Below are 16,548 nucleotides of genomic sequence, written 5' to 3' on the forward strand. Positions count from 1 at the left end.
ATGCAGCTGTCTTGTAGCGATGCCATAAGTATATACCTCCAGATTGATTCTGATTGGATCTTATGCCGAGTTCTTATTTCGTAAATATTGTGCCAAAACGAGAACTCCCTTTGTAAACTTCCTTTGTTTCATCACTTCATGCTATATAAACTATAGTGTACAAAGTGTATTTGATCAAGACTAACTTAGAGCAATGAGCTAACTAGCTTGCAATACTGTCCTTTTAGAATTAACTCTGTAACTATAATAAGTAGTTCTTCGGGATGAATTTGTACTACAAACTTGTTTATCTCCATTCAGTTACTCTGTTAATGTAAATTTAAAGGATAAGTGAAATTTAATCTCCGATTTATTTTTTACAAAACTGAAATTATGCTAAAATAGCAAAGCATTAAATTAAATAAAAATAATAAATATCGTATATTCTAGTAAGGAACTGACAATTTTTCTAGAATTACTACAAGAAAAATTCCCTGGGAAGAGAAATAATTTGAAAAAATTTCCCTGTTCTTAAATAATTTGACTTTATGTAGCTGTGAATTGGTAGTAATGGGAGAAGACATTTACTGATGTAAGTGGCAGTTCAGTGCTTCACAATCTTTTTCATACTTGGACTTCATATTCTGAACAGAAAAATGTTTCAGGATCCCTACCTCCAATCTATCCATAAAGAAGGGGAGAGTGATTTTGTCACTTCGCTCCACCCTCGAAACCTGCTTGTGATCCATGGATTGAGAAGCCACGTATTAGTCAACCCAGGGAGCACAGAGGTTTAAAAAGCCAGCTCCTAAGTGACCAGAGAAGCTAGCAAACAGAGGCGATTTACAAGGGAATTCTCCAGGTATAAGAAGAGTGACTGATTGTGACTCTTGGGGTAAGTCTGTTTTTGTTAATTTTTATGTACTTGCGTGAAGTTCAGAGTGTGGTCTGTTGGTGGGCTATGTGCTGAGTTTAGCAGCCTACTAGGCAAGGCTGAGAGCTTTCTAATGAGGCTCTGGCCTGCCATTTTTTTGTATCTCTAATTCCTTTAGGCTCCCTTGAAAAGGGGGTGGGGCTAACTCAGGGAGAACAGGAGTTTAAAAAGCCAGCCCCTAAGCAAATAGAGGAGCTAGCAAACAGGAGCACCACACAGGACTTTTGTGACGGAATTGGGAGGGAGCTTGAGAGCAATATACAGTCTCTAAACTTAAGCTAATAACAGCCCTCCCCCAAGAAAAAAAGTGACACACACAGAACCAACAACCCTACCCCACCCCTGCAAGAGTAAAAATCCTGCAGGCGGAAGTCCAGCAGCAAAGTAGGGGCTGTTCACTGAACGCAGCATGTATGATTAGCTACTTTGTGGGCAGGTGGCAAGTGTGTACATTCGGTGCAAGTCATTCAGGGGCATCAGAGACAGGGTATGGGCTTTTGAGACCAGAGTGGCTGAACTGGAGGACCCAAGAGAAACAGAGAGGTACATAGACTTTCAAGGACACAGTAGAGCAGTCCCACCCCAAATCTGACAGCCTCTGTGTTGAAGAGGATGAAAGTCTCTGGGAGGGAAAATATCAAGCTGGAGCAGAGGGAAACAGTCCTATAATTGGGATCCTCCTTCCATGTGATGTCACGGTATCCTTTTGCCTGAGGATACCACTCCGGGAGAGGGGACCTCAGTTATGAGGGAGAGTCTGATAATAATAATAATAATAATATAGATAGCTGGGTTTGGGATGACCAGGAGGCCCCCTTGGTGAATTGCCTACTGGGTGCAAAGATGCAGACCTCTACACAGACTTATGTGCAGTGATGGCTAAACAGCAGCGTAAAAAAGATAGTTAAAGACAAAAAGACATTCGTTAAAGACTGGAACTCAAATCCAAATGAGTAAAATAGGAGCATAAACTGTGGCAAGTCAAGTATAATTAGGCAGGCCAAAGAAGAATCTGAAGAGCAACTAGCTAAGGATTCAAAAACTGACAGCACTTTTTTTTAAGTACATCAGAAACAGGAAGACTGCCAAACAATCACTGGAGAATCAGGGTGCTAATTGAGCACTCAAGCAAGAGAGGAGACCATTAGGGAGAAGCTAAATGAATCCTTGCATTGGTCTTCAGTGCAGAGGATGCGAGTGAGATTCCTACTTCTGAGCCATTCTTTTTAGGTGACTAAACTGAACAACTGTCTGAGATTGAGTTGTCATTGGTAAATTAACAGTAATAAGTCACTATGACCAGTTGGTATTCACCTAAGACTTCTGAAGGAAATCAAATGTGAAATTGCAGAACTAACAACTCTGGTATGTAACATATTACTTAAAGCAACCTCTGCAACAGATGACTGGATGGTAGCTAATGTGATGCCAATTTTTTAAAAAGGCTCCAGAGGCAATTCTAACAACTACAGGCTAGTAAGCCTAATTTCAGTATCATGCAAGTTGGTTGAAACTATAGTAAAGAAGAGAATTGCTAGACACACAGGTGCCCACAATATGTTGGGAAAGAGTCGATATGGCTTTTATAAAGTGAAATCTATTATAATGTGTTGAGGGGGTCAACAAACATGGACAAGGGTGATCCAGTGAATATAGTGTACTTGGACTTTCAGAAAGTCTTTGAAAAGGTCCCTCACCAAAGGCTCTTAAGCAAAGTAAGGAGTCATGGGATAAGAAGGAAGGTCCTCTCCTGGATCAGTAACTGGTTGAAAGATAGAAAACAAAGGGTAGGAATAAATGGTTAGTTTTCATAGTGTGGAGAAGTAAATTGCAGGGTCTATACTGGGACCAGTGCTGCTGAACATATTCAGAAATGTTCTGGAAAAGGTTAAACAATGAGGTGGCAAAATTTGCAGATGCTGCAAAATTATTTAAGATAGTTAAGTCAAAAGCTGACTGTGAAGAGTTACAAAGAGTTCTCACAAAACTGAGTGACGAGACAACAAAGTGGCAGATGAAAATCCGTGTTGATAGATCCAAAGTAGTGCACATTAGAAAACATAATCCCAACTATACGTACACAATGATGGGGTCTCTTGGAGTGCATCTGCTTAACGTGCAACAGCAGTCAAAAAAACTAACCACGTTAGAAACCATTAGGAAGGGGATAGGTAAGACAGAAAATATCATCATGCCACTATATAAATCCATTGTATGCTTACACCTTGAATACTTTAGAACTGGAAAAAGTACAGAGAAGGGCAACAAAAATGAATAGGGGTATGGAACAGCTTCCATATGAGGAGAGATGGAAAAAGTCTGGGACTGTTCAGTATGGAAAAGAGATGACTGAGGGGATAGCAGGGGATATAATCGAGATCTATAAAATCATGAATGGTGTGGAGAAAGAGAATAAGGAAGTATTATTTACCTGTTTACATAACACATAAACTATGGGTCAGCCAGTGAAATTAATAGGCATACTTCTTCATGCAATGCACAGACAACCTGTGGAACTCATTGCTATGGGATGTTGTGAAGGCCCAAAGTACGACTAGGTTCACAAAAGAATTAGATAAGATCATGGAGGATATGTACAGCCAAAATAGTCAGGGATGCACCCCTATGCTCTGGGTGTCCCTAAACTTCTGACTGCTAGAAGCTGACGCTGCATGACAGGGGATGGATCACTTGATAAATTGCCCTGTTCTGTTCTTTCCCTCTGAAGCAGCTGGCACCGGCCACTGTTGGAAGAGAGGGCTAGATAAACCACTGGTCTGACCCAGTATGGCCATTCTTATGTACCGTTTTGACTGGACCATGTATTATTGTGTTCGGTGTTTCCTTTTTGAACATGGCATTAGCAATAGCATATATGCTTAATATTGTTTAAGTTCTTTTAGAGACGTCTTATTTGATTTGGCAGCGGTTTTCTTGGTGTGTTTATTTAAAACTTTAATGTAGAGACAGAGCCAAGACTCTGTCCTGCTCAAACACCATTTTTCACTGAAAGAGACGGATGAGCTTGCAGGTTGCCTCAGCTGGGAAAACTCCTAGCACACGGCATAGCGCTATCCTAGGTGGCTCCTACGTCACTTCCCTACAGCTTCTGGTGTACAGGGCTGAGGACAATGTGCACTCTGGCTCTTTCCAAATGGCCCCTTAATGGCCAAATCCAAATGGTGTAGAATAGAACATCCTCAAAATTGCTACATCATATCAGCCGTGGTGTAGAACTGTACCAGAAACAGGGAGTTGTAACTACCTCCTCTCTACGCCTGCTATGCCCTGTGGATGTCATGCACAGCAGAGAACTCTGCACAGGATTCTCTGATCATCTGGATCATCCCTGCCTTCAGTTATCTTATTCATCATCATTTTTTTTTTTTTTTTTTTTACTGACAAAATTTATTGTAGCAGCAGAAGCAAATCTTTTTTTTTTTAATTTGAAAGGGATGGTCAGTGGTAGTGCAGGTTGTAAGGTTCTTTATCTCTCTCTTGGACTTTGTAGTGTAAGGGAATCTATTATTTTTAGAGATACAAATACTTGATTTTTCTGGGGATTGTTTGAGATCTTTTCCAGCCACTGAGAAATCCATCAAGAATAACTTTTGAGGTCCGGTTACACTGAAATAAGATTAATTTTAAAGTTACTAGACACACTCCCTGTATACTTGTAAAACTCTGTCCTTATGTCATATTTGAAATGAGGGGCCAGAACTTTGTTTTGGATATAATTTTGAAACATTTACTTTTCATATTGTCTCATGAATTTCACTTGATATATTTTTTTGTTTGAAAACATCAAGTCTGACCCAGGGTATCTGTTTTTGCAGCAAACCACTCTAACGTAGACAGTGGACTAGGAAAAGAAGTTGAATTAACAAATGTTTATCCAAAGCTGAAATTGAAAATATCTCTCTAGTCTTGTCATAACCATTCTTATTAAAACTGTGTGTTTAATGAGAATTTTTATGACATTTAAACAGTTAAATTTCCCCAGGTGCTTGTTAAAGAAATGTACATCCTGGGGCAGGGGGTTGGGGTGTAGGAAGGGGGCAAGGGCTCTGGCTGGGGGTACGGGCTCTGGGATGGAGCTGAGGATGAGAGGTTTGGGGTGTAGGAGGGGGCTCTGGGCTTGGGCTGAGGGGTTTTAGAGTGTGGGAGGGGGGATGAGGCTGAGGGGTTGGAGTGTGGGAGGGGGTACAGGCTCTGGGCTGGGGGTTCAGGCTCTGGGGTGGGGCCAGAAAGGAGGAGTTGAGGTGCAGGAGAGGGCTTCGGGGTGGGGGGTGGAGGGTGGGAAGGCATGAGGGCTCCACCTGGGGGATGCAGGCTCTGGGGTGGGGCTGGGGATGTGGGGTTTGGGGTGCAGGAGGGGACTCTGGGCTGGTCCCAAGGGGTTTGGAGTGTGGGAGGAGGCTCCGGGCTGGGATGCAGGCTTCGGGCAGCGCTTACCTCAGGTGGCTCCCGGGAAGTGGCATCACCTCCCTCCAACTCCTAGGTGGCGGCACGGCCAGGGGACTCTGTGCACTACCCCTGCTCCCACAGCATCCATTGGCCATGGTTCTCAGTCAGTGGGAACTGCAGAGCTGGCGCTTGGGGCAGGGGGCAGCGTGCGGCGCCCCTGTGGCCGCCCCCAAGCTGGAGGGACATATCTGCTGCTTCCCGGGGGGGCCGTGTGGAGCCGGGCAGGGAGCCTGCCAGCCCGGTTGTGCCACCAACTGGACTTTTAATGGCCCGGTCAGTGGTGCTGACTGGAGCTGCCATGGTCTCTTTTTTTCGATCAGGTGTTCTGGTCAAAAATCAGATACCTGGCAACTCTATGTATAAAAAGCAGAATCTTGAGTAGGAGTAGGGAGGATATATTGCCTCTTCATTTGGCACTGGTATTACTGGTACTAGAATACTATGTCCAATTTTGGTGTCCACAATTCAAGAAGGATGAAATAGAAAGGAAGAACAAACACATACAAGTTGCACCTTTATGTTTATTCTGTATGTAACTTCAGGCTTTGCACGTCTATATTAGATAAATTCCCTTTACTAATGCAAGTCTCCTATCACTTTTGAACAGTTTCTCAGTGTTCCCCCTAGCCCTACGGGGGGATCCACTGTTCACAGACAGCCTCCTGCCTTTGAAACTGACCCTCAGGTTCTGGGTGAAGACTTAAGTTTCAAGCCTCCTTTTAAAGAAGGGCTCTTGGCTTTTCTTTCCTAGATCATGGTTACATAGGGTGGGGAAATTCTAGCCAGGATGTCTGTGTTTTCCCTTTAAATTTAATGGCCCATCATTTGTTTTTTCCTGGATTGTATAATGCTCAGTGCTTGGAGCTAGTCTCGTCTGGTTGCGGGAGATGGACGTAAAGTTTTATGAATCCAGTTCTCTATATACATAAATTCATAACCACAGTCTGTAAATATGTCATAATGACCACCAAGTTCAGAACATTACAAGCTTTCATGAAAGGCCTTACTCGACATATTCTTATACACAATAATACCATATACAACCGGTTGATTCAATTGCTTAGTCTTTGGGGCTTAGACCCTCCCAGTTCTTCCTTTGGGGTGGTTGGACCTGTTTGATCTGCCTATTTGATCTGACTTTCCTGCTGAAGAAGTCTGCTTCCTCATACCAATGTGCTAGGAATTACAGCAGGAAGAAGATGACAACAAGAATGGAAACAGTGGAAGCAGAACAACAACTTAAGTGAGGAAGCTGAGCATATATAGGTAAGTGGCAAAGGTTTTGAGTGTTTTTTGAGATGTGGAATGTGGTTTTGATGGGGGACCTATCATTGGTGGCATCAAGAACATTTCAGTTGTGGTGAAGGTCATGACTGGTGGAAGGTGCTGTGGCTTCTGGAGCACCCAGCAGAGCAGGTCAGAAGAATCGAGTGTGCAAATAGTGCTGAGGAAGGACAGTAGCTGTACAGGAATGTATTGATTATTGAGAGAATTTGTTGAACTAATAAAGTATTCAGGCATCTGCCCCAAATTAGCAAGGCTGGCACTCCTACCCCACCATCTCCACCTTTTTTTTTTTCCCCTGAAGAGAAAATCTTTACAGCGTAAGGAGGTATACATTAGTGTTGAGTCAAAGGCAGCAATTTTTCTCCTAATGCTATTTTTAAAATTAATAAACTTTTCTTCAAGTAGTTCAGTTTTTTAAAAAGTGAGCGTAGCTTTTCATTATCATTGTTTAAGTGATCATAATTACTCATCCTGGTCAGAATCTGTCTTTATTACAAATATGACCTATTGTGATAGATGGATTGGACCCTTATCGGAGATGCAGTTGGAGGGAGCACACTTTTAACAGCTAGCTACATTTTCTCTGCAAACTTGATTGCATTCTCATAAACACACATTACAGACTCTTTGAGGAAGGAACTTCTTTATTCCTTTTTCTCAGGCCCATCTTTGTTCCCTCCCCCAATCATTTTTGTGTGTTTCTTTAATGCTCAAAATGGGTGCATTGTTTCTTTTAAATCTGCATGAGACCCATCATTGTTTCTATTATGCTGAAGCTGGTCATATGCTGTCACCCATTCACGGGGACAGTGTACCAATCCAATCTCATCTTGCCCTATGCAGGTGAGGAAAAATTGTGATATTGTATGCACTTTGCATTTTGACTCCTATCTCCAGCTGGTTAATCAAAGAGAGTACTTCGTTTATGGTAAAGTATTTGCTAAACCTTGAGCTATTGTGAATGGTTGGGGGGTTTGCTTCTGTATCTCTGCTCTTGTATAACAACATCACCACATTTTCTAAATAGATGCTGTGAATATTTGCACCCTATATTGGACTACACAGTCTTGCAGCCTTGGATGAGTTCCCCTAGTGGAAGATCAGCAGTCTGCTTTATTAGACCCAACGTTTGGAACCCACATGCTTTCAAGTCAACTGGGTCTGAGCAGCATCCAGATATTGTCTGGTTCTGGCATCTCAGGTGAACTCTGGGGCACAGACTCCTTCTCTGGCACCTCTCAGCTGCCATCGGCCCCAAGACCGGTGTTGAACCCTCCTCACAAGCTCTCCACTTGCTTATGCATGCCCTCCCCAGAGCTCCACCCTCATGGGTACTCCACTTTACAATTCAGCTCTTCAGGGACTGGAAGGCCCTGACAACTAGGAACATGCAGGCTTTGCAAAGGAACTTCTTGAACACACTTTACTCTTAAAATGCACAAGATACAGATGTAGGGAAAAACAAACATCTGAACATTCTCCCCCATCCCCCCAATTGATCTCACCCCTCAGATTTGAGTCCCAGCTCTGTCCTTATTGTGGCTATGTAGAGACTTCCTTGTCTCTATGCAGCAAGTCCTGCTTGCTGCTTTTGTCCCCTTTTGCATACACAATCCCTCTTATAAAGCCAGCCTTGGTCAGGATGCCCAATATAAAACCCATACACCAGCCATGCTGAGTTCACAGGCCTAAACACCCTTGTTGAGCAGAGGGTGCTAAAGCAAGTCAACAGTCCTTGGCAGCCAGCCAGTTGACTTTTCCTGTATGTGTTGTCCAGAAGATGAGAAACTCCTCCTCCTCCTGTAGCCTTGTTTATCTACCACGTCAGGCTACACCACGCCAGTTCAAACTCAACCTCAGCTCAGGACACAGCATCATACACAGATTGGGGGTGCTAGTTCTCAGTGGAAGTTCACAATCAAATGATACACACAAAACAAAATGAAATTCCTAAGTTGACACAGATCTTTTCCTCAAACTGCCTAACACAGCTTGTGGGTAGGAACCCTAAATATAAATCCCTCTATAAGGAAGAGAGTTTTCCTGTTTCCAGGCTCTGAAATGGTGCAGATGTGTAATTGTTCCCTTCCCTGTAGAACAAGTAATTTCAGATTGTTTTCTTTAACTGTTTTATAATGGGGCTAATCGTTTGCTGCAGCATGAATGTAAATATTGTAAAAGCTGAGTTAGAGAATGCTCTGTACAGCAATGATACAACTGAGGCTTAGGGGGCTCTGGTTAAAAAGGATTTTTACTGAAAAAGGCTAAATCCTGCAGTGCTTAAAAAAATTTCTCAATGACCGACTGCGTTACCTGTCTGGGTCCCACGAGCCACCGAGGCTCACAATTAGTTTTCCCTGACAGATTTGTGGAGGTATAAAAGCAGTGGCTTGGGAGCAGCTACAGATGGACTGTAGGGCTCAGCTGACATCTAAAAAAGGCAGAAAGTTTTAGTAAGCATGTGTGTTGTCTGAACTCAAGCCAGGGAAAGGGAATGCTTTCATTTGAGCCTGGCATGTACTGTGGAAAGTTGGGGGTTTTTTGGCTGGGCCCTTTTTATGAACCAAGAAGAGAAGGAAAGCTATGTATTTTTTTAATTTTGTTGGGAGGGAGGAAAGAGGGGCCATTCTGGTTGCTAGTAAGGAGAACTTGTGATGCTCCTATTGCCTTTGCCTAAGAAAGGAATTCAGGATTTTATCCCGTACAAATAACTTCGGTATCTTACCAGAAACCAAGAAAAAGTATCCAAGTAAATATTTTAGACAGTATTTTAGATTGATTAAATGTAACAACAAAATGGTGGAGTGAAACTTAACAAAGCCCCCCTTTTTAAAAAAAAAACAAACTGTAGTTCTTTCCCTTCTCACCCATCCCTTTATTCTGGCTATATAATCCAAAGAATTACATTCCTCCTGACAGTACCAAGTAATACATCCCTTCTGACAGTACCAAGACTTTCCACTTAATAATGCTAAATAAACATTTATGTTAAAAAGCAATAAAACTACAATTTAAAAAAGTCTAGCCTTTTTTAGATGCTTTCCAGTGGACAGAATGGGCATCGCATTTGTTGTTTGAATTCCAATTCATTTTCATTTTTACTAGGGAAACTTTCTTACAAATAGACTGAAAATACATTATAGCAATAGAGAGAACTAAGGCAGGTCTTTGTAGGACAAAATGAAATCTTTATTTGAAGTATCTCACGAACAGCCACTTTTAAGCAAGACTTCTACACACAGCAATATCCTGCCATTCTAATACTTTTGTAAAATACCTTCAGCTCAGTGAATTTAACTCAAGTGAAATGTAACCAAATTAGCTGCCTGTGCTATTCTGATCAGAGTCCTAGCAGTACACAGGGGTGAGCAAATCAGTAATTGCATGCCTAGGATATACTGCACCTTAATCAGGCTGTGACCTTTCTTCGTGTAATGTGGGATAAAGAGGAGTGGCAACGACAAAGAAGTATCATATGCCTCCTCATTCACAGGAACTTTGATACAGTTCTTGGCTGCAACTGCTTAAAAAAAAAAAAAAAAAAAAAAAAGTGGAAGCCTAGTCAGCTGCATTCCGGAGTAGTCTTCCTTCGGAGATGCACTTTCTCTTCTTGTTTATTCCCTTCTGTTAATTTCTCTGTTCATTTGATGTTTTAGTTTAGATTAAATGGACCAAATACTGTCGCCCTTTTGCTGAGTGGAAGCAGAATTTGACACCTTGAAGCTCAGTTTCCCGTTTGTAGCAGAAAGCCATGACACCAAGTCAGTTTTTTGGTGTAACTTATTTACAGCTTTTACCACAAGTCCTGTTTCCGTGAACAGACTGCACTCAATTGACTCTGTTTTGCAGAAACCTCAGGTCAGACACCGCTGCCTTGTCCAAAGCAGCTGTGTTGGGCCTCCGTCTCTCTCCAGGAGTCATACAAATCTCAAACACAACCAACTGCTTAAGCATACTTTGTGCATTTATTCCTCTTTCTGCCCCCGCACTTTTCATCTGGGAAAGACTCAATCTAAGGCTCCCCTAGTACTGCATGCTCTGAAAAGGTGACCAAGCTATTGTCCTTTCCAGGGGCGGCTCTATGTATTTTGCCGCCCCAAGCACGGCAGTGAGGCAGCCTTCGGCGGCATGCCTGCGGGAGGTCCGAAGGCAGCCTGACTGCCGCCCTCACGGCAACCGGCAGGCCGCCCCCTGCAGCTTGCCTCCCCAGGCATGCCCTTCGTGCACTGGTGCCTGGAGCCACCCTGGTCCTTTCTTTTGCATAGCTGCTATGTAGCACCAAGGAACCTGAGAAATGTCTAACAGCCCTCAAAAGGATCATTTAGCCCATACATTATCCCTAATTATTCTTTGGGCGCAGTTACTACAGGGCATCCCTAACCCATTCTATGGATTGTTTCATCTTGGGTGCTTAAACATCAGTGATCCCTAATGCACAAGCCATGAGCATCATATGCCATGCAAATACAGCTAAAGGTCATGTGCAAAGCAGATATATAAAGGTCAAACTAACTAACAGCTACTTAATGTCCTCAATTCATCAGAATGGCAACAGTGGGTCAGACCAATGGTCAAATAGTAACACATGAATAATGTAATAGATTCTACCTCTACATTGAATTCTGAGTAACCAGATACTTAAACAAGAAAGAGGCACTAATACAGACTGAACAAAGATAAAACTGAAAAGAATCTACTGATCTATGTAAGGAAAGATTAGAAATAGGCATTTTCAGAAACCCCACTCTTCTGTCTACTGTACACCTGATAATCAATAGTTTTCCTAACAATGTGATAAAATTGTTGAAGGGTTAAAAGAATACAATGTATACTAACTTTTCAAATTTAAAAATAAATTCCAGTTTTCAATGAAATACCCTAAACTGTGTGTCCAGGTATGCCAGAAGGAGGACAGAGGATGTTGGATATAGTTTAATTCTGGTAACTTTATTCCTAAGTGTCTGGGAGTACCTGGCAGATCAAATTGTACTGTGCAGGTAATTCCATATTCATTTACATATACCCATGAGACTGCTGGCAGCCCTCTCCTTTTCCTTTCCTTGCTGCTAGGACCTCACCCCCCTCCTCAAATGAGGGTTAAGGAGGAGTATAAAGGAGGGGGATTTGATTCCCTGCAGTACTAGTAATAAGTGTAGAACCACCCCATTTCCACTCCTTTAAAGAAGACTTCTTTTAATATCCTTTATCAAACCATCTTATTAGATTATTGTATCCATTCCCTATGGAGTACCTGCCCTGGACATCCGCCCCAAGCTTACATAACAAGTTGCAACATCATAGCCTAATTTCACCTTTCATTTTTGACACACTCTTTGGGAAAGAGTTAATATCTGCAGCCTCTTTAAAGAAGTGAGTCTTGGGGAGGGAAGTGACTGGGGACACAGCAGAGGTCTTGCACACAGACTTGAGAGGTTGTTACCTGCATAGGAAGCATCATTGAAATGGGAACAAAGATGGGCCTGAGAAAAAGGAATAAAGAGGTTAGTGAGGGAAAGCGAAGGAGGGGAGAAAGGTCTCTGCCAGGAACAGCATCAGAGATCAGAGCTTTGCTGCAGGGCCTTGAAGGCAAGGAAAGAAGCTGAAACTTAATTCCTGTTTAAGAAGAAAAAGGATGGGGTGGGGGGAGAGATGGGTAGGGTGACCAAATGTCCTGATTTTATAGGGACAGTCCTGATTTTTGGGTCTTTTTCCTTATATAGGCTCCTATTACCCCCCACTTCCTGTCCTGATTTTTCACACTTGCTGTCTGGTCACCCTAGAGATGGGGTTCTATGTGGATCATTATCAGTGCACTTTTTCATTAACTCTTTTGTGGGGGGCAGGCTCCTGTATGTGGTTGGGTGTGTGGCTGCAATAGCAATAGTTAAATAAGTGTAACTGAGAACCTTGTGAGTTGTCAAGTTAAAGCCTTAACTGCATGAGAGGGTAACATGCATGAGAATGTGTGATAATCAGGGATAGTTGTTTTACCACAGGAGAGCAGCAAGTCATGACTTCTGTGATTTCGGGGGGGAGGGGCCATTGTTTTTGAAAAACTGTGTGCTTCTGAATCACTCTTAGAAGCAGGAAGATGGGACAGTATGTGCCCATCCATGGAAACTGCAAAGAATAAAGAAAAGGCCTGAAAACATTACGATTAGAGTAATTCATAAATGAGTGGCATAGACTTTCCTTCCACAAACAGACAGGAGACAATTGCTTTTAAAGGGTAACTTGTTTTACTGCATGCGCACGGCACTGTGGTCTAATGGAATGAGCAAAAATGTAAAAGCTAGTGAATTCTAATCTTGTCTTAGACATATCCTTGCTCTTGTGACCCTGGGAAAGACATTACTCACATGGTATTTGTTTCCCCATTTGTAAAGTGAGAATAATGCTTTCAGACAGTAAGCACATAGATTAGATGATTATACAATGCTTTGAAAATGCAAAGAACTATATAAGTGCTAATTATTGTTATTAATTATTATTTCATGCCTCTGTTTTATCTATGAATCTGTACTGTGGAGCCTTGGCAAACTATTTTTGAGTATCTGAAGTGTTTGTTCTTTTCATAGCAATCACTGGTAGTAACAGGTACTGTTAAGGTTGCAAAATTCCTTTCATTATTACTTTTTCATGAGCTTTTAATTTTCCAAAGAACTGACCTTTTGGGATCAAAGTTTCCATGGGTGGTACCACAAAAATTTTGGGCTTTTTTCCTTGTTTTTGAAATTTGTCCACAATCCTTTTAAGGCATTTTTGAGGTACAGGATATCAGGGAGAATTTTTTCCCCCCATTGTCATTCAAAAACTCTAATTGCACTGTTCTTGAAAGGGGCTAGAACCAGACCAGCAGAAATTTGAAGTTTGACCTGGTCAGCATCTCTGATAAGATATATGTGCTTTGCTTAGTTTCTGTTAATTTTTTAAATTATACTTAATTTAAAAATCTCTTCTGAGCATGTAATTCTGGAAATCTTGTATTTCTGCAGAAGTGTGAATGAAGTTTTCACACACAATTTCAGACATGGCTTTTACAGTATATTTCTTAAAAACAGTGGATGGAAAGTAGGGTTGGTAAGCAGGAAATGCAAGCTGGAACAGTTCATTATCAGAGCTAATGTCTTTATTGTCATGAGAAGGCATAAGGCTGCTGCCAAAGTTATTACATGCATTCAATTGTAGCATAATTATTATAGGAACACATTTCATGTGTACAATATTTGAACTATAGACAGTGCTATTCTCTGTGACTGGAGGAGCAGGGAGTTACTATAACCAGCGTGCCCTGGGACCCCCTCTAGGTTCTTTCTGCCAGCAGGAGCTTGTGAAACCTGGGAGAACATCAGCTTTACCTACTTCACTCAAACAGTCTCTCTCTGGTGACTCCTCCATATCCTTTGCCCCCTCCTGATAGCCCTTTATATACTGTTTGTCTCCTGCATGATCTTTCCCCCTCCTAAAACCCCAATCAGCAATGACTTCTGTGCCCTCTTACCACCAGGAGTGCTTCTCTCAGACTTTACTTTGATCTACAGTTAACTCCCATCCCCTGCCTGCACATCTCAGAACTGCTGCAGATAGATTGATTCATGAGTGTCCTTTTATGAATGGCATGGTGAGTTTTCCCTGGGGGACCACAGAATGTGGCTCTCTGTGGCGGGTGTTTTACTAAGTACAAAATTAAAGAAACTCAATAGAGATGAGCCACTTAATAGCAGTTTGAGTGTTGCCAGATAACCCCTTCTTCACTTCAAAATGACAGACTATACAAGTCACTTAAATAGTGAAGCCTTTGATCAGTGGAGGACTGATGCTAGATAAACAAGTAAAAACAAGAGTAGAGGGAGAATCACAGCTGTTATTGTCGTGGTAGTGTTAAAGTAATAGAGAGCATCCACTCATGGTATTAGCTACTTGCAGCAGTGGTGGACTTCTGCAGTGTAGCAGTTTCAGGCTGCTGCCTCTATCTGTTTTCTCCACTTCACCCACCTGTAGAAAACATCACCTTTGCTTTCACAAACGATGTGCAAAACAGAGCAAGCAAAAATAGCATAGGAGATGTAGTCAGTAATAATACTGCAACTGCTCTTCAGCTTTGTGCATTTCCAAGCTGAGATGATTATTAAGGCAAAACTCTTTCCCTGTGGATGTGATATGGGTGAGGTTTCGTAACCCACAGAAATGAGGAGATAAGCTTGGTCATAGAGAATCACTGTGGAAATAGAAATGCTTAATGCCTGTCATATGGGGAGAACCATATACAAGCCAAAGAGGGCAATTTGTGTCTTATGTACTTTTCAAGACCATCCTATGGAAACTGTCCTCTAAACCACCAGGGCTTTCATCAAAAGGGGGTGTAGTATCACGGTGCCATTTGAAAACCAGTCACCGGCCTTCCACGAGGCCCAAGCACGGAAGGCATTGAAGTATACCAGCTGGCTGAGACCCTGAGAGCCCAGGGCTACGAGGTGCAGATACACGCCCTGATTGTGGGAGCCCTGGGCTCGTGGGACCCCAACAACGAGCCGGTTCTGAGAGCGTGCGGAGTCAGTCGACACTACGCCCAGCTCATGAGTCAGCTCATGGTGTCCGACATCATCAGGTGGTCCAGAGACATTTATACAGAACACATCACAGGACACCGTCAATACCACATTGAGTAATTGAGACTGCCGACCAGGGAAATAGCCCACTTCCTTCCCTGATGAACCAAGGGACGCAACCCACTCATGTACTCATTCGCTGCACCGATACTGACTTGGACTCCTTATACATTCCATGGCTGGCGTACCCGAGCCAACTTATCCACTGACACTTTAAAAACTCTTGTACCCCAATCTGGGTCTATGCCAGTTATGTGATATGTATGTATCTCTTCACCCTTGCAACCAATACCTGTAATCCCTCATAACCCAAGCCTGACCCCAGATGTACAGTACCTTCCCTCTTAACTTGTGTATATTTAATTTTAAACATTAACTTTAATAAAAATTTTAAATCTATTCTTTTTGGTCGACGTACTCTGTTTCTGTGGGTGGAAAGAAAATGAGCAGGTAAGTTCCACCTATTGCAGTGCTAGTGGTGGGGAGCCCTGCCAGAGATTAAACTACGTTTTGTTTTTCCCCAGGGCGCTCTGTGTGCTCAGCACATCTCTGCAGGATGCTATTCCTTGCACACCTCAGCAATAGTGACTGTTGCAATGGACTTGCCAAGACCAAACAAGTGTGCATGTGAGTAATAATCAGCATTTCTGGCCAGCTTCCATCGAGCAATACTTACACTCCTGACTGTAGATATAAGAACTCTCCTTGGGATGTTGAGAGAGCATTCACTTGGCTGACAGTTGGGCAGCATTCTATGGGTTACCTATTTTACTTTGTCCTGTCTAAATGTCCTGTTAGTTTAACAATAAATATGTTGCATACTAGGATCTTCAGTGAGTTCTTTGCCTAGAGAACTATAGCTGTAACATTGGCCTTTAAGGGTGGGGTGTTAAAGCACCAGAAAAAAAATTGGATGATCCTCAGGGTTGCAAGAGGGAAATGGAAAAATCTCCCTCCCCAAGAAAGAGATCTCACAGTGACAATATATCAGATGAATAACTTTCTTTGCTTAAACAACAACAACAAAGAGTCTGGTGGCACCTTAAAGACTAACAGATTTGTTTGGGCATAAGCTTTCGTGAGTAAAAACCTCACTTCTTCGGATGCATCCGAAGAAGTGAGGTTTTTACTCACGAAAGCTTATGCCCAAACAAATCTGTTAGTCTTTAAGGTGCCACCAGACTCTTTGTTGTTGTTGTTTAAGCAAAGAAAGTTATTCATCTGATATATTGTCACTGTGAGATCTCTTTCTTGGGGAGGGAGATTTTTCCA

General features: G+C 42.3%; 1 protein-coding gene across 2 annotated transcripts in view; it reads left to right on the forward strand.

Moving 5' to 3' along the window:
• The window catches only part of MINPP1 (multiple inositol-polyphosphate phosphatase 1), a 76,502-nt gene that overhangs the window by 55,312 nt on the left and 4,642 nt on the right, over positions 1-16,548 (forward strand). Inside the window, exon 5 of one of the 2 annotated variants that reach the window (XM_034775187.1) lies at positions 15,801-15,903. In XM_034775187.1, coding sequence (XP_034631078.1) covers positions 15,801-15,861 — 61 coding nt within the window. In that variant the 3' untranslated portion in view covers positions 15,862-15,903. Of the gene's footprint in view, positions 1-15,800; positions 16,283-16,548 lie in introns of those variants that run through there. The other variant, XM_034775186.1, reaches the window with a different exon arrangement.

This window comes from Trachemys scripta, chromosome 7, assembly GCF_013100865.1.
Source record: "Trachemys scripta elegans isolate TJP31775 chromosome 7, CAS_Tse_1.0, whole genome shotgun sequence".
Taxonomy (NCBI): Eukaryota; Metazoa; Chordata; order Testudines; family Emydidae; genus Trachemys; species Trachemys scripta.